The following is a 23,447-nucleotide window of genomic DNA, read 5'->3' as shown; positions in this document are numbered from 1 at the left end:
CAAATGCCTGCAACAGCTTGGACTGTGCCTGCTGAAGTTGTCACGAGCATATTTTTTAACATATGTCTCCCATGTGGGTGGCAGGGACCCATCTGCTTAAGGCATCATTTACTGCCTCTCCCCCTTCCCCGGGTACATGTCAGCACAAAGCTGGAATTGGGAGTAGAGCTGGACCTTGCACTCGGGTATTCCATTATGGAATGTGTGTGTCCCAGCACTGTCTTACCCGTGGTGCAAACTTCCACCCCTACTTACCCTTCATCATGATGCTGCCTCCATGAAATGTTTGTAGGACAGAAGTTAATCTGTACAACCTACCAGGTTCATTGATATTTACCATCCAGTTTGGGGAGGAGCTGACATAGACTATAGGAAAGTAAGACTATAGGAAAGCAAATCTCAAGAAAGATCCCCTTCTGGATTGCAATACCAGTGTGCCCTGAAGAAATTCTCTCTGCTGAGGCTGAGGTATATTTCTGAGTGCTGAGGTGCTGGTGAGATGAACGAAGGTTTTGGATATAAGGTTGTCTTTTCATAGATAAAAAAGACTAAGAACTGTTTGAAAATAAATAGAATTACTCAGCATGCTTTTCACTCTTAGAATGAAGGAGAAAAATATCCAAAGCAACACAGCAAAAGAGCATGTAGTTTACCTGAAAAATTAAGATAAAATAGTTAACATCAAGATACAGAGTGTTTAATTTGTTTAACTCAGCAATGAAGATAAATCCATCATGGAATTTCTAGAAAGGAAAAGGGATTTTGTTTTGTTTTGTTTTTAGCTGTGTGACTAAAATTTTTGGCTGTATTCATATTCCATTGCCAGAAACAATGTCTACAAAATTCTTAGGGAAACAAAATTTAACTCAAGAATTTGATCATGGGTCTGCATTGTGGACCAGTAGGTTAAGCCACCTATCACAACATTGGAATCCTATATCAGAGTGCTGATTCAAGTTCTAGGGGCTTTCCTTCTGATCCAGCTTCCTGCTGACATTCCTAGGAAAGCTTCAGAAGATGGCCCAAATACTTGAGTGCATCCACTCTGATGGAACTCCTGAATCTGTCTTTGGCCTTGCCCAGCTTTGGTCATTGCAGTCATTTAGAGAATGAACTAGCTGAAAGAAGATTCTCTCTCTCTCTCTCTCTCTCTCTCTCTCTCTCTCTCTCTCTTTCACTCGCCTTTCAAATAAATAAAATAAATATTTTTAAAAAATAATCATTAAATAGTAGTTTCCAGGGGTTGGACAGGGTGTATTGAGGGTGGAAGGGCAGGAAATAGAAAAATTTTGTTCTAAGTGCATAAACTTTCAGTTATAAGATAATAAATTCTGGAAATCTTACATTCACTAAACAAGGAAGTATAACTAATGATATTTAATGGGAGCAGATTAAAAAGTCTGCATCCTACCCACCCTGCCCCAACACACATACACACAAAATGGTGTGGGTGGTGATGGGTACATTAACCTAATTTGACAAGTAATCAATGCACAGTGTATAAATGTATCAAGTCATCACCTTGTATAACTTGCATAGATACAGTTTTTTATCATATTTTTTAAAAATGAATGATGATACCAAAAACAAGATAAAGAAATCCAATAATTGAATTTCTATTGAGATGTAAACATGAAAGAACTTGAGGACTGAAACTCCCATAATCATAATTGGAACTATAGCTCACTGATTAAATCCAGCAAACTGGGAAGAAAAAACAAATCAAATACGAAAGGACTTAGGTTGAGGGAAGAAGGAGGCAAAAGACTGTTGATGTGCACCAGTTGACTTCATCACAAAAATAAGAGTAGACTACTGAATGAATGATAAGCAAATTGGAAGTATAACGCCAATAAATGAAACATAAATATAAACAGCCAAAATAAGGAGATAGGAGAAGAGGTAGAAGGATTTGATTAAAATCTCCCTGTTTTTTATAAATTGAAGCACATATGTAAAATAGTATAAACATTATATCATGACTTTTTGTGATATTTTTCATTTATTCTTTAACTCAAAGGGATCAAAAGAATCTAACATTAGCATCTTCTTGATATGACAGAAAATATATTGAAAATTTTAAAATCAGAATGAATTGCTTTCAGTGCCAGTTTACTTTTCTACTGAAAATTTTAGTTAGAATTAAATCTTTAATATTTATTTGTTAACAATGGATTTGCAAGGCTGTCCAAACCCTGAATAATGACAAGGAATACTCTTAGAAGTTAAATAATATTTTTGCTATTAATAACATTATCATCACACATACTTTGCTGCCATAACAAAATTCATAGAAGCAAAACTAATTGATGGGTTGGTATGTTTGGGCAGAACTAAGAAATTTTAAGTTAACAAAATATGTCTGTATTTTCTGTTCTTTAGGTAAGAGCTTTTCAGGTGATTACAATGAATATTTTGGACTACATGTGGATGAAGATGCCTTGATTTATCTCATGTTAGCCAATCACTTGGTTCATACACTGTATCCAGATTCCATAACGATAGCTGAGGTAAAACCATAATGATCACTTACCCTCTGACTTCCATTAATTTAGAACATTCTCTCAGCATACAATATTTGAATAATTAATCTCATGTTGTTAATAATTACATCAATGAAGTTGCACCCTGGTTGTAGTGCAGGTATCTTGTTTGGGTGGCACATTATTTAGAATTCACTGTTTTCCTATTAGGAGATAATGTATACTAATTACTTGTCACCATTCTATTGTTAAAAGGAAAATGCCAGTGGTTGCAAAGTAAAATATCCTAATCAGTGGACAGTTCCTTCTGCCAGAGACCTTCAGCAGAGATCAGAATTGAATATTAATATGTGGCTATCTATTTATTAATTTTTTCCTTCTGATTTAATCATTTGGGGTGGCATGGAATGATGCCTGCAAGCTCCTTTGAAGCCTGTCTTGTTATGATGCAATTACCTTTCTTGTTTACGTTATTGCTTGCAGATTTCCAAATGTTCGCTACTTATTTATGATTACTGAAGGTTCATGATTAACTGTCCCAAAGCTACACTGTAATGATATAATTTTGTACATGCATAATTGACAATTCCCCTCTTGGTGATAAATGTGATAAATTAAGAAGTTTGTTAAATGCTTATGCTAATTTAGATTTAGTACTTGCATCCTCTTGGTTTTCTGAATCCTCTAACTAGGAATTATTATTAAATTGAATTAAGCACATTAAAACTATTCTATCCAAAGTATAGTGGTTGGCAAATGAAAGTAGGCAGGCTGTTGTCAAAATTTCAAAATTAAAGTATATTTTCAGATTGTTGGCATTTAGTTTATTGAAATGAAATGCAGTGGTTAGAATACTTCCTGTAATATTATTTCTATTGCCACTTTTACAAACATCATTTCTAAAAATGAAGTTCCTCCAAGTAAGTGGTATGATTTCACTGTTTACCTTTGTATACAGAAGAGCAGTTGTACTGTCTTCTGGTGTTTTATCTTCTAAGTGTCTTCTGGGAGCAGAGCAGCGACCTTAAATACCTGCAATAAGTTCTTATGTAGAATTAAAATACAAATAAAAGATCATAATGCAAGATAAGTACTTACTATTATTTTGCACTCTCTACTTAACCTACATGTGATCATAGTACACAATTCTTGCTAATAACTGGACTAGTAGTACTTTGTGTGCTGAGTGTATTTCAACATTAGTCAAAAATGTTAGAATTTTATTTTGTCTTTTATATATTTTAATTTTATCTGTCAAACATAAAAAGTAATTATTTTGTCAGCTATATTTTTGCCAGTCGAGCAGAAATGTTAGATGTGGCAAATTACAATAAACAATTAATGAAAACACAAATCAAAAATGGGTGCTAAAGAAAAAGAAGCAATTATTTAATACATGAAACTTAAAACTCTTACATTGTTCTTGGCATTCATTTCAAGTAAAATAGTTTCATCATCTAGGGAACTCTTGTCTGATTTTTGATGTTTTTACCAGTGAAACTTGGAGAACTTAGCCTACTTTATATTACTTGGTTTTAGGGTTTCTTTTTTAAAACAAGATGTGTCTCCAATTTAATCTGCTAAAATTGAAAACTACTTCAATTTCAATATATTACTTTTCTGTCTAGTGGGAGCACCTTCAAAATGGGGAATTGATCCTCATGAACATTTTTTCTTTTTTAGAAGTGGAATGTGGTATGATGAATAAGTAATATCATTTTATGTAAAGTCCTATAGTAGCAATATAAATATATTTTAATGAAAATTACAAATATAAAACATTTTTCTAGAATATGCACACTATTCTACATAATTAGGTTTGCTATGTTAATTAAAAACATTTTTAATTGCAATTTCTCCCCCTGGAAGTCTGTCCTGAGTACTCATTACCTATTAATGAACTAGAACTATTTTATTTTCATTTAAAACACATGTAGGCATTTTCAAGGTAATACATCCAGAGACACTGACATTTTTATATTTGTAGTATATTTATTTTGTTCTTTAGATTTACCTTTTCATTTAAAATTATTTTAAGATTTATTTATTGAAAGGTAGAATTTTAAAAAGAAAGAGAGAGAGGGAGAGAGATAGAAATAGGGAGGGAGAAAGAGAGATCTTCCACTTGCTGCTTCACTCCCCAGATGGCCGAAATAGCTGGGGCTGGGCCAGGCCATAGCCAGGAGACTAGAACTCCATTCCATTCTCACACATAGGTCACAAGGGACCAAGCAGCTGGATCATCTTCCACTACTTACCCAGGTATGTTAGCAGGTAGTTGAATCAGAAGTGGAACAACTAGTATTTGAATAAGCACTCCAATATGGAATGCCAGTGTCATAAGCAGTGGCTTATGACGCTTAACCCACTGAATCACAACACTGGCCCGGGTAGATTCTATTTCTTTAAATATATATATATATATATATATATATATATATATATATATATATTTAGTTGAGAGGTAGAGTTATAGGCAAAGCGAAGGAGAGACAGAGAAAAAAGGTCTTCTTCCATCTACTGGTTCACTTCCCAAATAACTCTAAAGTCCAGAGCTGGGCTATCCAAAGACAAGAGCCAGGAGCTTCTGCCAGGTCTCCCACATGTGTGCAGGGGCCCAAGGACTTGGACCATCTTCTGTTGCTTTCCCAGGCCATAGCAGAGAGTTGGATCAGAAGTGGAGCAGCAGGGACTTGAACTGCCACCCATGTGGGATGCCAGCACTCCAGGTGGCGGCTTTACCCGCTATGCCACAGCACCCACCCCTAGATTCTGCTTCTTAAAATAATATTTAGAATGTTTATTGGCCATACCTTAATGCTTTCATAAGAAACATTGTCTTGTTCTTTTTTAAAAAAACTTTAAAATTTATAAGATCAACAAATTCATGTATTTCATATATACAGATATAAGAGTTTAATGATCCATCCCACCGGACTCTCCTCCTACCCATGCTTCCAGCCTCCCTCCTGCTTCCTTTATTTTTTGCTTTTTAACTTTTTCTTTTTTTCTTATTTTTCTTTTAATTTTTACAATGACATACTTTCAGTTTATTTTATAATCACAAGCTTAACCCTTCACTAAATAAAGAAGTCAACAAGTAGTTAGTAGAAAAGCCACTGTTCCTCAAGAGTATAAGCAAAGGCTATAAACAATAATCCAATCTCAAAATGTCAGTTTCACTCATATACATTACATTCATTTGTGCTCTGTATATTAGTTACCACAAATCAGGTAAAACTGATATTTGTCTTTTGGGAACTGGCTTATTTCACTAATCATGATGGTTCCCAGTTACATCCATTTGGCTGCAAAAGGTAAGATTTCATACTTTTTATGGCTGAACAGTATTCTATCATATATTGTTTTTACTCTTTTTCTGAGCAAATGTTTATTAAGTACCTGTTTTGCTGCACACCAAGTACTACTGTGCTCTACTAGATTCTTGGGATGTGTCAGTAAATAACAGCAACAACAACACAAGTGCCCTTTTTCATGAATCTTACATTCTAATAGGGAATGGAAAAGCAGAGAATAGAATAGTAAATTACATAGTAAATGCTTAATGTGCAACTGATTGAATATTTAGCTGAGGAATTTGAATTTTTGATTATTGACCCCAGAAATCTATTGAAGGACAGTGATGGAGTAGAGCCTCTCATGATGTGGTACCTTAGCAGCAGTTAGTATGAAGAGAAAGTAGGGATGGCATTCCCATTTGGTAACAGATGAGGCACATAGTAATGAATATTAAATAACATTGTGGCTGTGGGAAGACATTCATTTGAAAGATGTTGCAAAGTTAAAATTGATAGTACTTTGTTCCTTTCTTTTTCTTTACTATAGCTGCTGCTTATTTAATTTGTTATCTATTGTTAGTGTACTGTCTTTACTTTCCACTTCCTCAGAAGTGAGTGTTCAGGAATACCTTCCCAGAACATAACTGGAAATAACAATAGCAGATAATGGTTCACATGCATTTTTGTGGTTGGTAAAAGCAATACTAATAATAAATTTTGCAGTAGTTAAAAGATAAGTTAAAAGTATGTTTTAAACAATAATAGTTTTACTATTTTCTCGAGAAGAGAAAGAAATAGCCTTATGAGATCAAAGTTGGCCTGGAGTGAAAACGTTAAGCAAAAATTTTACTGTGAAATGAGATATGCTATCACAATTTAATCCACTTCTGTAGTTACATCATCAAAATATACTAGAGATATACATCCCTGTTTATTCATATTTATTGGTTTGGCCTTTCCTGTCAGAAGAAAGAATACTAAAGATTTGGCCAATATGAACTTTCAATGGTGATGTATTTTGTTTTAGGATGTATCAGGAATGCCAGCTCTGTGTTCTCCAATTTTGCAAGGAGGAGGTGGTTTTGACTATCGATTAGCTATGGCAATTCCAGATAAATGGATCCAGGTAAGATTCTATGTGAAAACTGACTCCCCCAACACACACTGTTGATATTACACTGTTCTATTTATTATGTAGTTTAATTTCTAGTTAGGATCAATAGTTACAGAAATTATAATCTTCCATGAGTATGTCAATTCTTTGCTTTTTTTGTAAGGTATTTCTCAAAATGTAAAAGTTCTAATTTAAAATATTCACATTTATATTAGGCAAAAGGAAAATATGATTAATAGAATGTTAGCCAAATAAATGGAATTTTGCATTAAAATGCAACTTCAGTGCATATATTTAAAATACATTAAACTTCATCAGAGTATCCATTTCTGCCAGCAAATCATCAATTAATGTAGAAGTCACTCTGTAATTCTGAGTACTCACTTCATAGTATGGGCCTTTCTCAACAAATTGGGATTCCTCCACTCATTCCTTCAGCACTTAAAAAGTCCTTAGCCAGGCCTTAGGAATGAGTAATCGTACATGCTACTTTGCTCATCATTTCTCAATACATTTTTATTAAATTTAACAGCAGTTCAAATAGTTTAGATTATGTATTTTTACATTTAATGTTTGCCTAAAGGACTAAACCTATTATAAAGACTTCAATTTAATATGGAATATTTTTTAGTGGTCATATCTGTAATCATGGGCTCGATATGTGTAAGGAGTCAGATAGATAATGACAGCCTGCTGATGAGCCGGTTAGTGTAGACATGAGCTGGTCCCATCAGATGACAGTGGAAGGGGAACTTAAACCATAGCACCTACTCTGAAAGAACCAATTATCGTAATCATTTCTCTTTTTTTTCATTTATTAAACTTTTATTTAATGAATATAAATTTCCAAAGTACAGCTTATAGGTTACAATGGCTTCCCCCCTCCCGTAACTTCCCTCCCACCCGCAACACTCCCCTTTCCTGCTCCCTCTCCCCTTCCATTCACATCAAGATTCATTTTCAATTCTCTTTATATACAGAAGATCAGTTTAGTATATATTAGGTAATGATTTCAACAGTTTGCCCCCATATAGCAACACAAAGTAAAAAAAATACTGTTTGAGTACTAGTTATAGCATTAAATAAGAGTGTACAGCACATTAAAGACAGAGATCCTACATAATATTTTTTTTAAAAATTAATTTTCTATGCCATTTCCAATTTAACACCAGGTTTTTTTTTTTCATTTCCAATTATCTTTATATACAGAAGATCGATTAAGTATATAATTAGTAAAGATCTCATCAGTTTGTACCCACGCAGAAACACAAAGTGTAAAAATACTGTTTCAGTACTAGTTATAGCATCACTTCACATTAGACAACACATTAAGGACAGATCCCACATGGGATGTAAGTACACCGTGACTCCTGTTGCTGACTTAACAATTTGACACTCCTGTTCATGGCGTCAGTAATCTTCCTAGGCTCTAGTCATGAGTTGCCAGGGCTATGGAAGCCTTTAGGGTTCGCGGACTTCGATCTTATTCCGATAGGGTCATAGTCAAAGTGGAAGTTCTCTCCTCCCTTCAGAGAAAGGTACCACCTTCTTTGATGGCCCCGTTCTTTCCACTGGGATCTCACTCACAGAGATCTTTCATTTAGGTCTTCTTCTTTTTTTTTTTTTTTCTTTTCCATGGTATCTTGGCTTTCCATGCCTACAATACTCTCATGGGCTCTTCAGCCAGATCCGAATGCCTTAAGGGCTGATTCTGAACCATCTTTCCTGTGTCTTCATGCAATTAATGCTGTGCACAGCTGTGACCAACATGACTTCTGCTCTCCCATTTATAAGGATTCCTTAAACATCATCATGTCCAAACCTAGCATTTTGCAAATACTATTAGATTTAGCAATCAAGCACACAGGCAAAAAGTGTTCTATCTAATACATGGAAAGGTAGTCTTGGTTTTGTTTGTTTCAATGCTGCAGTCTTCAAGTTTCTCACATTGGTAAAACGTTCTTTATCAGGCCCCATCTCTTACTGTTCCTAATATTTCATTGAGACTTTTTCTTAACCTCACAAATACCAAATCTTAGGGATTTTTGTCTCTTGCTGAAAAGATGTCACCATTTTTTGTAGATTCAAAAATATTTTAAATTGTAACCTAGACTTATTTTCCAGTCAGTCATAACTCACAGTGGGATATTTTATTTTCTGAGTTTTGGTGGCAGTTTTATTTTTTAATCCTTAAATTTAACCTAATGAGTAACTTAGTACTTTGTGTATTTAAGGTACTGTACTAGGCAGTGCATCATAGAAATGAAAAATGTTATTGTCCTTTGTTTATAATATGATCATCATATCTTCTTATATTTTTATTGCCCTAAAGTCAGATCCCATCTATACCTTGTATAGTTATTTTAAAATGTTTCTACATTACCAAAGTGGGAACCTTAGTTAATAAAATAAGTGAGTTTAAAATAATATTTTAAAGAAAAACTCAGGAGGCTGCTCGTGTGGCTGAGCCAGATAAGCCACCGCTTGGGATGATTCTTGCATCTCATATCAGAATGCCAGTTTGAGTTCAAGCTTCCCCATGCTGCTCCGTTTCTCATTCAGTTCCTGCTAATGTGTCTAAGAAGGCAGTGAATGGTGGCCCATCTGCTTGAGCCCCTGTAACTCTGTGAGAGACCTGGATGGGGTTCTAGGCTCCTGGCTTCAGCTGGACCCAGCATTGCTTGTTGCTAGATTTTGAGGAGTAAATCAGTTGATGGAAAATTAATCTCTGTCTCTCTCTGTCTCTCTCCCTCCCCCTTCCTCTCCCCCTCTCCCTCTCTCACCCTCTCTCTCTCCCCCACCTCGCTCCCCCATCTCTCTGTCACTCTCCCTTTCAAATAAATAATCTTTAAAAATATAACCTCAGATTTTCAATTTTCTCTTTTTTAGAAGTTGTACATTTTTAAAAAATAATAGAATGAAGAACTAGTGTTTCTTCCCCAATGTGGATAAAACACTAGAGTATTAAAATTAAACCAAATGACTACTGTCCCAGAATGTATTTGGCATATGCTATTATCTACCCTGTGGTATAGATTAGCATGCTAGATTTCATTCATATTTTGTTCTTCAGTGCAAGTTATATATCATTTTCCACTTGCATTATTTCAAAATCAGTAGATTGTAAAATCATATTAATCACTTACTGAGCAAATATTTGCCTATCTAAAATGTCAACTTTGTAATATCTCTTTTTATTTATTTAATCCTTTTTAAAATAACTGAAGTGTTCATATAAAGGTAATGTTAAGTATTTAATTGTACTCATTGACTTACCTGATAATTCCACCAAATGTTGATTGAGAAGATTGTATGTGTTTTTATTATATAGAAGTAATTTTAATTAAAATGTTTTCTCTTTTTTTAAAAAGATTTATTTAGTTATTTGAAAGGCAGAGCTACAGAGAGTCAGAAGCAGAGAGAGAAAGAGAGAGAGAGAGATCTTTCCATCTGCTGATACACTCTCCAAATGGCTGCAATGGCCAGAGCTGGGCTGATCCAAAGCCAAGAGCCAAGAGCCTCTTCTGGGTCTCCCACATGGATGCAGGGGCCCAAGGACTTGGAACATCTTCCTCTGCTTTCCCAGTCATGTTAACAGGGAGCTGGATGGGATGTGTAGCAGCCAGAACTTGAAATGGTGCCCGTTAGGGATGCTAGCACTGTGGGTGGCAGCTTTACCTGCTACACCACAGCACCTGACTCAATTAAACTTTAATATTGAGATAAGTACAGATTCTCATACAGTTATAAGAAATAATACAGTGAAATCTGGTGTACACTTTCATCAATTTTCTCCAATATTAACATCTCACACAATTGTAGTAAATATCACAACCAGGATAGTGATATTGATATAGTCAAGGTACAGAATACTTCTATCACAACATGATCCTTTCTTGTTGCTATTTTAGTCACAACTACTTCCTTCTTGCCTCCAATGAATTCCTTAATCGTTGGCCACCAACAAGATGATCTCCATTTCTTTCCTTCCTTTCTCCCTTCCTCCCTTCCTTCCTTCCTTTCATTCTTTCTCTTTCTTTTTTCCTTTCTTTTTAATGATTTTTCTATTTATTTGAATGGAATGTCAGAGTTTGAGATAGGGACATAGGAGTTATCTCCATTTCAATAATTTTATCTTTTCATTTTTTATCATTCAATCTTTCATCATTTACCATTCTTGATTATTATATAAATGGAATCATGTAGTGAGTAACCTTTCTGGATTGTATTTTCACCTAATCAAAATCTCTGAAGATTCATCCAGATTGTTACATGTATCAATAGTACATTCTTATTAATTCTGAATAGTATCCCATGGTATGGACATACCACAATCTGTTTAACCACTCATCCACTGAGAAAATCTGAGCTGTTTCCACATGTGGCTATTAGGAATAAAGCTTCTATAAATATTTTATAAAGATTTTTATATGGCCTTGTTTTCATTACTATTGAATAAATGCCCAAGAGTATAATTATTGAGTCATAAAGAACTTCCATGGCTCATTTTTTAAGAAACTCCCAGACTCTTTTGTAAATTACATCCCCACCAGCAACATTTGAGAGACCTTGACTTTCCACAGCCCCACTAGTATTTCATGTAGTCGCTATTCTTGATTTTTGAGATTCTAATAGCCAGTGATTTTTCATTGGTTTTAGCTTGTATTTTCTTAGTGGCATCTGACAGTGAAGATCCTCTCCTGTGCTTGTTTGCCTTCTGGGTGTAATCTTTGGTGAGATGAGTGAGATGTGTGTTCATGTATTGTGACCATAATGGAATTGTTAGGTTACTTATTGTAGAGTTTTGAGAGTCTTTTGTATATTCTAGATTTAACTTCTTTGTTGGACTGTGGTTCACAAATACTTTACCTCAGTCTGTAGCTTGTCTTTTCATCCCTTCATGTGGATTTTCACAGAGTTAAAAATTTTTTATGTTCTTTTAAAAAATTTTTTTGATGAAGGCCAGTTATTTTTTTCTTTTATTGCTCTCTTTTGGGTTTCAAGTTTTGTAACTCCTTGACTCTCCCTCTATGTTTTCTACTCTAGTTCCCATAGTTTTGCATTTTGTGTTTAAATCTGTGATCCTATTTCAGCTAGCTTTTATGTGTGATATAGGATTTAGCTTGAAGTTTCTGCCCCCACTCCACCTCTCTGGTGCCTATGAATGTCTAGTTCTTATAGCATCATTTGTTGAAAAGTTTGTTTCTCCAATGAATTGATTTTGGACCTTTGTTAAAAATTATTCTGGCACAGCCTAGTGACTAAACCAGTTAGGATACCCAGATCTCATACTGGGATACCTGGGTTCACATCCCAGTGCCACTCACTCAATTTCTTGTTAATGTTGACCCTGGAAAGCAGTGATGATGGCTCAAGTAGTTATGTTGCTGCCATTTATCTAAGGGACCTGGATTCAAGTTTATATTTTGAAGCTTCAGCCTGGCCTGGCTCCAGTCATTATAGACCTCTGAAGAGTGAGTCAGCAGATGGGAGCTCTCTGTCGCTCTGCCTCTCAAAAAATTAAAGATAAAACAAAATAGTTTGTAACATTTGTGTAGGTCAGTACCGTAATTTCTTATTATTGCTATATCTGAGGACTGAAAACTTACAGACTTAAAGTGTTACAAATTTATGAAACTATAATTATTCTGTAGGTCACAAATTAGAAGTAGGTCTTACTAGGCTATAATAAAATTGTTGCCAGGGCTACATTCATTCTGAGAACTCTAAAGGAGATCTTATCTCCTTGCCTTTTCTATCTTCTAAAGGCTGCCTCCATCTCATGGCTCACAGCCCTTTTTCCATTTTCAAAGCCTATAAGGTGACATCTTCAAATTTCTCGCTTATGTTGCGAGATCTTTTCTGAAAGATCCTTATAATTACATTGAGACCATTTTGATAATCCAGGAAAACCTTCCCATTTCAATGTCCTTAACTTCAACACACCTCTGAAGTCCTTTTGGCATGGTAAGGTAACATACAGATGGTAGGGATTAGGATGTGGATATGTGTGACTGTTATTCTGCCTGCCATAGTCTGCCCTCTGTTGCCCAAATATTCAGTCTGCAACTTGGGGACTGAATTTCTCCATGCAATCAGCTAGCAAAGGAAGTTGCAAGCAGTTTGAAATTCCATTTCTGGTACTAAATTGGCACTTCTTATCCTTTGGCATGTAACAAAGAACCATAACTTTAGCCACTTAAAATGTCACCCAATTATTATCTTCAGAGGACAGCATATTCTGTTTCTACTCACACTCAAAGTGAAGTGATTGCACAAAGATGTGATAGAACAGGAATCATGGGGCCCATCTTAGAACCCTGCCTCTCACAGAAGGCATTTGACACTTCACATAGAGTTGTGAGCTCGTGTATAATGAGTATGTTGAATCAAAGAGAAAGGTTGTACATCAACTTTATAGGATATGCAGAGAAAGAATTTACAGGATGTCCAAGTATTGGGGAAAATAAAACAGAGTTTCACAGTGGTTTACTACAATGGTGAGCAACTCACAAGAAGGAGAGGGCCAGCTTTCTCAAAAAGTACAGTATGTATTTACCCATGAAGGACTAATTACTGGCCCAAGAGAAGACCATGTGAGATCTTGGCAAGGTCAGTTGCCTGAAAGGGTGTTAGAAAGGGAGAAAATGAAGTGGAAATCAGTGGTCTGTTAAGATGACAATTATTTTATGATGATTAGCTTTCAACTTTGAAATAATTGTTGTTTTTCATTGTCATTTTTATCAATGGAACAAATCACTCTTTTGATCAGTGTTCTTCATTCAAACATAAAAATGTGACAGGTATATGTTTATCCAGGGAAAATAAAGTCATCTTGTATAATGACACTTTTCTGTAGGCACAAATCAAAAGATGGTATTACGGGGGTGAGAGAAGGTTGCAAAAGTGATAGAGTGTATTATTAATATATCTATGCAAAGCACAGCACTTTACACCATTGTCATTTGGACATTTTCTGTAAAAACTGCAATTTTTCTAACATTTAAATGGTGATATCTTTGCTTATGTGATGGGTTTTTTCTGCATGGGGAAATAATTTTGAGATATATATATATATATATATATATATATCAGTATATCTTTATACTTTTCAGAATGAAATTTAAAGTAACAAAGATGGTGGTTTACTCAGAATTTTCTTTTTTATCTTTTGCATCTAGCTGCTTAAAGAATATAAAGATGAAGATTGGAACATGGGCAATATAGTATATACCCTCACAAACAGACGCTATCTTGAAAAGTGCATTGCTTATGCAGAGAGCCACGATCAGGTAAATTAGTATGTGTGGAAATTATTTTTTCTCGTTCTTTCTCAGTTTTGTTCCTTCTCTCTGTGTTGTTACTAATGCATCTAAATAAAACAGACCTAAATGCAAACTTCTACAGTTTAATATAGTTAATACAGCAATCCTTAAGTGTTATTTACACACACACATGTATATACAATTCAGAACTACACACACTTGAAAGGCATTTTTAAATTATTTTTTAGACCTAGATATTCTAGCTTTAATCTTTAGCACTACATTTATCCTGCCAACATGTAATTAATAGATCGTACACTGTGGTTTATTTGTTTTTTTTTTAATTTTTTTTTTAAATTTATTTATTTATTTATTTATTTATTTATTTTTGACAGGCAGAGTGGACAGTGAGAGAGAGACAGAGAGAAAGGTCTTCCTTTGCCGTTGGCTCACCCTCCAATGGCCGCCGCGGTAGGCGCGCTGCGGCCGGCGCACCGCGCCGATCCGATGGCAGGAGCCAGGTGCTTCTCCTGGTCTCCCATAGGGGTGCAGGGCCCAAGGACTTGGGCCATCCTCCACTGCACTCCCTGGCCACAGCAGAGAGCTGGCCTGGAAGAGGGGCAACAGGGACAGGACCGGTGCCCCGACCGGGACTAGAACCCGGTGTGCCGGCGCCGCAAGGCGGAGGATTAGCCTAGTGAGCCGCGGCGCCGGCCCACTGTGGTTTATTTGTATGTGTTATCTTGCATGTATCCTTGTTTTTTTAAGATTGACTTATTTATTTTGCAAGTCAGAGCAACAAAGAGAGAGGGAAAGACAGAGAGAAAGGGAGAGACAAATAAAGATAGGTCTTGCATCCACTGGTTCACTCCCCAAGTGGTGGCAACAATGAGGAGTGGGCCAGGCCAAAGCCAGGAGCCAGGAAGTTCATCCTAGTCTCCTATGTGGGTGGCAGGGTACCAAGTACTGGGACCACCTTCCATGGATTTTTCCTGGTCATTAGCAGAGAGCTGATTTGGAAGTGGAACAGCTAAGACTTGAATTGGCGCCCCTATTGATGCTGGCATTACAGGTGATGGCTTTACCTGCTACACTACAATGCCAGTCTTGCATGTTTTCTTTTTGTCACAATGAAGAATATTGGTGCTCATTCAAGGCATTTTAAGTTTCCATTTTAGATTTCATTCTAGAGGTATTCTTTTATACCTTTGATAATTCCATCATTTTTCGCCTAAGTCACTGAAATCATGTACTAATTGATTATCCTGCCTCTTCTACCAACCTATGTGAAATGGAGAAGTTAATTGGAACAAAACTGTGTTCATTCAGTTATTTATTGTCTTTGGTGCCATAATGGCAGATTTGAGTACTTAAGACAGAGAAAGTGGCCCTCAGTACCTAAAATATTTCATTGTACTTTTACAAAAATTTGCTGACCTCTCTGAGACATGCTAAAGTTTGTATCTTTCATATAACAGCAGTTCTTTCTTACTGGCTAAATTAATAATGTAATTGACTGTACTACATTTGGTTAGATTGAATAAATAGTTATTAATAAACCAGGAACCAAACTACAAAATAGTAGTACTAGTTTCAAGGACTTGGAAATTTCTCACCAAATTCACAACAATGTGAAAATTAAAATAAATTGTACCTTTCTGTTACAAGCTCTAAGAAAATTATAGCCCATTGCAAATTCCTAGAATATTTCTATTTGAATGAATAAATAAAAGTAAATAACCAGTGGAATGAATAAATTGAAAATGAAATGATAGATTTCTTTTATAAGTTTTTATCCAGTCTGCAAAAAAGCAAAATTTACCAAGAATTATGCACTAAAGATTAATGTAATTTTTACCTTTTGTTAAAAATTGTCAGAAATACAGAAAATATTATAAGTTTCCTGATTATTTCTGAAAGAAATGTACTCTGATCCTTAGCCTGATAAGAAAATAAAGATATATTTAAATAGATTTATGAAATGAATACTGAACAGAAGTATGTATCATAGTAAAACTATTTGTAGAAGTTATTTTTAAATTTTTAGATAAAGTCTTGACTTTAACAATTAAATTTATGAAATTATCTAACTTAACATTTTTTTAGAGAGTAACTTGAGAAGCAAATAAATTCACCTTGGAACTCAAGCAAAAGTTATCAAAATAATTTTAAGATAAAATTGAGTATTCTAGAAATAAACACACATACATAAAACATAATTAAACAATTGAAAGCAACTAGAAAAGATATATTTTTTTAAAGATTTGTTTATTTATTTGAAAGTCAGAGTTACATAGAGAGAGAAGGAGCAGGAGAGAGAAAGAGCGAGAGAGAGAGAGAGGTCTTCCATTCACTGGTTTACTCCCCAAATGGGCGCAATGGCTGGAGCTGAGCTGATCCAAAGCCGGGAGCCAGGAACTTCTTCTGGGTCTCCCACGTGAGTGCAGGGGCCCAAGGAGTTGGGCCATCTCCCACTGCTTTCCCAGGCCATAGCAGAGAACTGTATTGGAAGTGGAGCAGCCTGGACTTGAACTGACACCTATATGGGATGCCAGCATTTCAGGCAATGGCTTTACCTGCTATGCCACAATGCCGGCCCAAAGACAAATTGTTTAAGAATTAGTACTATATATGGAGCTGGTGTTGTGGCATAGTGGGTAAAAGAATTGCCTGTGACGCCAGCATCCCATATCAGCGCCAATTCAAGTCTGGCTGCTCTACTTCCAATCCAGCTCTTTGCTAATGGCCTGCGGATAGCAGTGGAAAATGGCCCAAGTTCTTGGACCCCTGCCATCCACATGGGAGACCTAGATGAAGCTCCTGGCTCCTGACTTCTGCCTGACCCAGCCTTGGCTGTTGTGGCCATCTGGGGAGTGAACCAGCAGATGGAAGATCTCTCTCTGTCTCTCTGTAATTCTGACTTTCAAAATAAATAAACACACCTTTAAAAAAAGAATTCATACTATAAATCCTCTCGTAACAGTATTTTAGAAAACCATCTGGCATTTGGTGTTGTTAAGTTGTTGCTTTGGAGGCTTACATCCCGTATCAGAGTGCCCAATGCCCAAGTTTGAGTCTCAGCTCTTCTCCTGGGTCCAGCTTCCCATCAGTGCAGATCCAGGGAAGCAGCAGGTGGGAGCCTGGAGGGAATCACCAGCTCCAGGGTTTGGGCTGCTGGTGCCGGCATTTGGGGAGGGAGGCAGTGATGAGAAGTCTCCATCTATCTATCTGTCTCTTGCTATGTGTCTCGCTGCTTCTCAAGCAAATAGAATACATTTAAAACTGATGTAGTTGTTAGAGGATAATGAGACTGTGGGTTAATTTCTACTGTACATTTCACTGTATGCTATTGTTCTGTTAATGATTACTAATTCCTAATAGCTGTGTTTAACCATGAATAATTCAGATAGTTAAGAAGCCTCTCTTCTGCTACCCTGAGCATTTCTGAGATACTTGCCCTAATTACTGATTATTATCTTCTTAGATAAGCAAACTTAAAAGAAACTAAATTCGTATTAAATGGCAAGTGCAATCAAAAAACAAATATACATTTAAAAAAATACTCAACCTGTTTCCTCTGCTGAGGGTGAGGATGAACTAACTGTAGCATATTTAAATGCTTATAATATTACCTCATAAATGTACGTTTCTCATGGATTGTTTAGAAACTCCCCTGTTCTTTCAAAACAACTGAATCATGGAATACAAACTGTTTTAAAAACCCCCTTAATATTCTCAACATCAGAATAAATGTTTATTTAAGAAAATTTGAATCATCAGCTCAAATACAGCAAATATTTAGATACTTTATAAAAAATTTTTCATCAAACTCTTCAAAAATAAAAATTAGTCATGAAAACAAAGTGTTGTCTCAAATCTATTTTATAAACTCACCTTCAGCATAGAAAATAACCATTGCAAAATATATAAAAATAAAACTAACCCATATATTTCTCCTACATTGTTTAGCATCCAGTATAAGCATTTGATATTCAAATGTAAATCACAACTGTTTAGTACCTATTGTTTTCATTTATCTCAGTGACTTTTATTTCTTTAGGCACTGGTTGGTGACAAGTCACTAGCATTTTGGCTGATGGATGCTGAAATGTACACAAACATGAGTGTTCTGGCTCCTTTTACTCCAGTTATTGATCGTGGAATACAGCTTCATAAAATGATTCGGCTCATTACTCATACGCTTGGTGGAGAGGGCTATCTCAATTTCATGGGTAAGTGTGAATTAAACATTATCCAATCTGTGTTTTAACTAGAGTGTATATGACTTAGATCATTTAGCATGTTTTGGCTTGAATTTTCTGGTTTAAAATACAGATTATGACTTTATATTTTTAATGTAGCATTATGTATGAATTGCAAAAACAAAAACTATTTTAACATTGTTATGTTAAAAGTTTGAAAAGTACAGTATATTATTATATATTGCCGTTAACATGTGGGCTGAGCTATTTTTAAAACCATGAATTATTATTATCTTTTATGTTGTCTGAATTTCTTTCATTATTTTAGCATTTGCCTGCCAGACATTGTCATGTTACATTGTCATGTAGCAACATATTCAGATAATATTATTGATCTTTACTAAGGTAGTTGTGTACCCGTGTACTTTTTAATCATAAATTTAAAACCAAAGCTCAGGGATGTTGTGCTCAGAAAAAAAAAATCAGTTTTAAAAACCAAAAACTTATGAAACTTTAAAGATCATTGTTTTCAGAATATTAAATGATAAAATGTAGAAACTAATATAATTTTTCCATTCCATTTGGCCACATAAACATTTGAGCATTTGAATCTTAGATGTTACAAGCTTTTAAAAGAGAAAAAAATAATGGAAAGTGAATATATGAAACTGACTTATTTTTCTACAATAAAGACTTCAGAGCTTTAGGTTCATTTGTTTCTATTTTTAAAGGATTTATTCAGTTATTTGAAAGGCAGTGTGACACAAACCTAGGAAGAGACAGAAAGAGATCTTCCTTCCATTGGGTCACCCCTTAAATTCCCCAACAGACAAAGCTAACCTAGGCTGAAGCCAGGAGCCCATAACTCCATCTCTGTCTCCCACATGGATGGCAGGAACCCACGTAGTTGGACCATCATCTTATACCTTCCAGTTATAGTAGCAAGAAGCTGAATCAGAAACAGGATAACTAGAACCTAAACCAGGAACTTCGACATGCGATACAGAAGTCCCAAGCAGTGGCTTAACCCTGTGCACTGTTAAAACCTGCCTCTAATTCATTTCTTTCCACAAGTGTTTATAAAGTTTCAGACTGGAATTTTAAAACTCTGCATTTGCTAACTCGAGGTTAAAAAGACAAGTCCAAGGAAGAATACACAGATTTTTACCTATATTAGCTAAACCTTTGGTGTATTCCTTTCTTCTCTTAGTCACCAAAATTTGTTAGCATTCTTAGTTTGCCAGAAAGTGATCCCCTGTCCTGTGAGACTACATGCACTGGTCAGCCAGGCAGGCACCAGGCCAGGTTTCCTGGGTGGACTTCGAAGTCGTTAGGTCCAAAAGCAAGGCTTCCTTAATTTCTTAAAAGCAACTGGTTCTCCATGATTCAATAAGCATCCTTCTCCAAGACAGCCCAACCTATAAGGTCTTGGTTGCAGCAAATTTGTTCAACTATATCCTAATGAAAAAATGGGGTCTGTGAACCTATGTTAATAACTGTGTCATCCTATAGAGTAAGGAGAACTGTGTAGTCACTGGGAGACTTAAAATGTTTTATTTCATTTTCAGAAAACAGTTTATTAAGTTGTTATTTTCTATAGAAAAGAATTCTTGCAGTTCTGGAAACTGAAGCTTTTTTTTTTTTTTTTTTCAAAGAACCAGACTAAAATAGACATCTGAGTTCATGCAATCAGCCCTGTGTGGTTAGCTAACTCTTAAAGTCAACTGCTTCTGAAAATCTAGAAACCCTGTTTCAGTCTGTAGCTTTAGTCTGGAAGTTGCATAAGAGGTGTAGGCTCAGAAGCCACTCCCAAGAGGCTAGAGTGTCAATCATTGGAGGTATCTTACAGAATCCCCGTCGTTAGACTCTGCATGGAAGACATAAAGTCTGGCATGTGGTACATTGTGCAGTCCCTGGATAGCGTCAGAGTAAAACAATTATCTGCACTTGGCCAACGCTAATTTAAAATAGATCACTTTCACCTAAGAGTTCATAATCTAAACTATTTTCTGAGTCCTACTCAGTGTTTTCTCAGGGGCTAGAGCACTTACTAGCGAGCTGGGGCACTGAAAAATCTCCAGTAACTTCATCAGCTTTCTGAAATATTTGTGTTAATGTTTAACAAGCAAGCTAAGCACCTATAGCTTTGTATAAGGTCTGTAAGTTGACCATATTTATATCGACAAATAGAAGTTTGACGTTACGTGTGATGGGGCAATTTTAAACCTTTTTCCTTGAGACAAATGTATTCTAACTAATTCTAATGTAACACCCATTTTTTTTTATTACTTCTCTCTCTCAGCATCTTACCTAAATTCATCATTTTTATAACCTTGGAATCAGTAATCTCCTAATATGATTTCTGATTGTTGGTATTGTTTCATGAAATGTTATGTTTCTGCATAAGCTGTCCTGACTAAACATCTTTTCCCCCAATGTCTTGTCTTGTCTCCTGCTTAAAAGCATTCAGTAACTGCCTTGGCCTCCAGCTGACCTGTCAGCCTCTCATGAAGGTCTCCTGTGGGTCCCCCTCTTGATCTCTCTGCTCCAGTCAAGTGAGCTCCTTTCAGTTCACTGAGTGTACCAGCCTTCTTGCTCTCTGCACTTTGCACCTTTCACCATTGCCCGCCTGGAATCATCCCACTGAAATACTCCCACCACCCCACCTAACCCCACCCTGCCCCCTACCTGACCAAATCTTTCAAGTCTCCTTTCTTAAAGCCTCAGATGATGCTAGTTCATCTCATTAAGCATTTATGTAACTCCCTTTCCTTTCCTTTTATAGAATTTAACAAGATTACATTTTAAAAAACTATAAACACATGCAATGTCCTTGAGTAATACTTAGTAAAAAGAGTGCTCATCTATATCTTTTAATTTTTTTTAAACTTTTATTTAATGAATATAAATTTCCAAAGTACAGCTTATGGGTTACAATGGCTTCCCCCCTCCCGTAACTTCCCTCCCGCCCGCAACCCTCCCCTCTCCCGCTCCCTCTCCCCTTCCATTCATGTAAGGATTCATTTTCAATTCTCTTTGTATACAGAAGATCAGCTTAGTATATATTAGGTAAAGTTTTCAACATTTTGCCCATATAGCACTACAAAGTGAAAAAAAAACTACCATCTTTTAATTTTTTTAAAATTTATCTTTATCTGAAAGGCAGAGAAGGCCGGCACCGTGGCTCACTAGGCTAATCCTCCGCTTGCGGCACCGGCACTCCAGGTTCTAGTCCCGGTTGGGGCGCCAGATTCTGTCCCAGTTGCTCCTCTTCCAGTCCAGCTCTCTGCTGTGGCCCGGGAAGGCAGTGGAGGATGGTCCAAGTACTTGGGCCCTGCACCCACATGGGAGAACAGGAGGAAGCACCTGGCTCCTGGTTTTGGATCAGTGCAACACACCGGCCGTAGCAGGCATTTAGGGGGTGAACCAACGGAAGGAAGACCTTTCTCTCTGTCTTTTTCTCTCTCACTAAATCTGCCTGTCAAAAAAAAAAAAAAAAAAGGCAAAACAGACAGAAAGAGATCTTTCAACTATTCATTCATTCTCCAAATGCCCACAACAACTGAGGCTAGGAAAGATCAAAGCCAAGACCTGGAATGCCATCTGGATCTCCCATGGTGGGTGGCAGCAACCAACTCTTTTTTTTTTAAAACTTTTATTTAATGAATATAAATTTCCAATGTACAGCTTATGGATTACAATGGCTTCCCCCTCCCATAACTTCCCTCCCACCTGCAACCCTCCCCTTTCCCACTCCCTCTCCCCTTCCATTCACATCAAGATTCATTTTCAATTCTCTTTATATACAGAAGATCAGTTCAGTATATATTAAGCAAAGATTTCAACAGTTTGCCCCCACATAGTAACACAAAGTGAAAAATGCTGTTGGAGTACTAGTTATAGCATTAAATAACAGTGTGCAACACATTTTTTTTAAAGATTTATGTATTTATTTGAAAGAGTTACAGAAAGAAGGAGAGGCAGAGAGTGAGAAAGGTCTTCCATCCATTGGTTCACTCCCCAGTTGCGCCAATCCGAAGCCAGGAGCCAGGGGGTTCTTCTGGGTCTCCTACACAGATGGGCCATCTTCCACTGCTTTCCCAGGCCATAACAAGAGCTGCAACCAACTCTTAAGCCATCACCATCACATGCTGCCTCCCAGGGTCTGCAATAGCAGGAAGCAGGGATTGGAAACAGAGCTAGGACGGGAACCCAGACACTTCAGTAAGGGATGCAAGCACTCCAAGTAGTATCCTAAACATTAAGCTAAAACCACTCCCAATCATATGTATTTTTTTTTCACACTTAGCCAACTTCACTAATTAGCACTGTATCTAATTGCAGGGGTTGGGAACCATTTTTTTTTTTTTTTTTGCCAAGGGTCATAACTGTAACATCATTTGCGAACCATACAAAATTATCTAATTAAAAATTAAGCTCCTATAGATTTATTGAATTTCAAGTCCCGCCTGCATTAGCCTTGGCAGGGTCAAATGAAATGATTTTGCAGGCATTATACGACCCATGTGCTGAATGTTCCTCACCCCTGATTGTACATCACAGGGTTCCCATAATTTTCTTAAATGAATGCTACAAATGTATACATATGTATAGAAAGATATTAAATATATCAAGATATATAAAAGGATATCAAATATATATTTTACATATATAGAGAGAATTACTTTGATATATTTTAATGTTCATTAGCTGCAATCAATTGCAATTAAAAGCGAAGTAAATTTTTCAAATGGCATATAAGAAATTAATATTTTAAAAGAGTAATTTAAAAAATTCTTTAAGACTGAGGCCAGCCTGGTTGTTTATTCATGTTTTAGGTATTTTTAAACTTATTATCTTTACAGAATTTTTTATCTCCCTCTGATAGAGAGAAAAAAGTTAAGAAATAAGAAAATAACATGTTCATGGTATTTTATTAAAACATTTACATGAATCTGTGCATCAGACATTCATTTATTTTTGTTTAGTGGTGAAGTAGAGTTGTGCCTGCCTCATGGGTTCATTTTGAGGGGAACATGATTAACTGAATAAATAAAACACAGAATAGTTCCAGGCATGTAGCT

The 23,447-nt window shown here is 36.0% G+C and overlaps 1 protein-coding gene across 1 annotated transcript in view; it reads left to right on the top strand.

Moving 5' to 3' along the window:
* Nucleotides 1–23,447, top strand: part of GBE1 (1,4-alpha-glucan branching enzyme 1) — a 308,114-nt gene that overhangs the window by 199,293 nt on the left and 85,374 nt on the right. Inside the window, exons 9-12 of the mRNA XM_062206685.1 lie at nt 2,383–2,510; nt 6,810–6,908; nt 14,078–14,188; nt 18,222–18,393. Of these exons, the coding sequence (XP_062062669.1) occupies nt 2,383–2,510; nt 6,810–6,908; nt 14,078–14,188; nt 18,222–18,393 (510 nt within the window). The remainder of the gene's footprint in view (nt 1–2,382; nt 2,511–6,809; nt 6,909–14,077; nt 14,189–18,221; nt 18,394–23,447) is intronic.

The sequence above is a fragment of the Lepus europaeus genome, chromosome 2 (genome assembly GCF_033115175.1).
Source record: "Lepus europaeus isolate LE1 chromosome 2, mLepTim1.pri, whole genome shotgun sequence".
Classification (NCBI taxonomy): domain Eukaryota; kingdom Metazoa; phylum Chordata; class Mammalia; order Lagomorpha; family Leporidae; genus Lepus; species Lepus europaeus.
The sequence above is the reverse complement of the archived record's forward strand: the minus strand, read 5'-3'. Positions and strand labels throughout refer to the sequence as shown.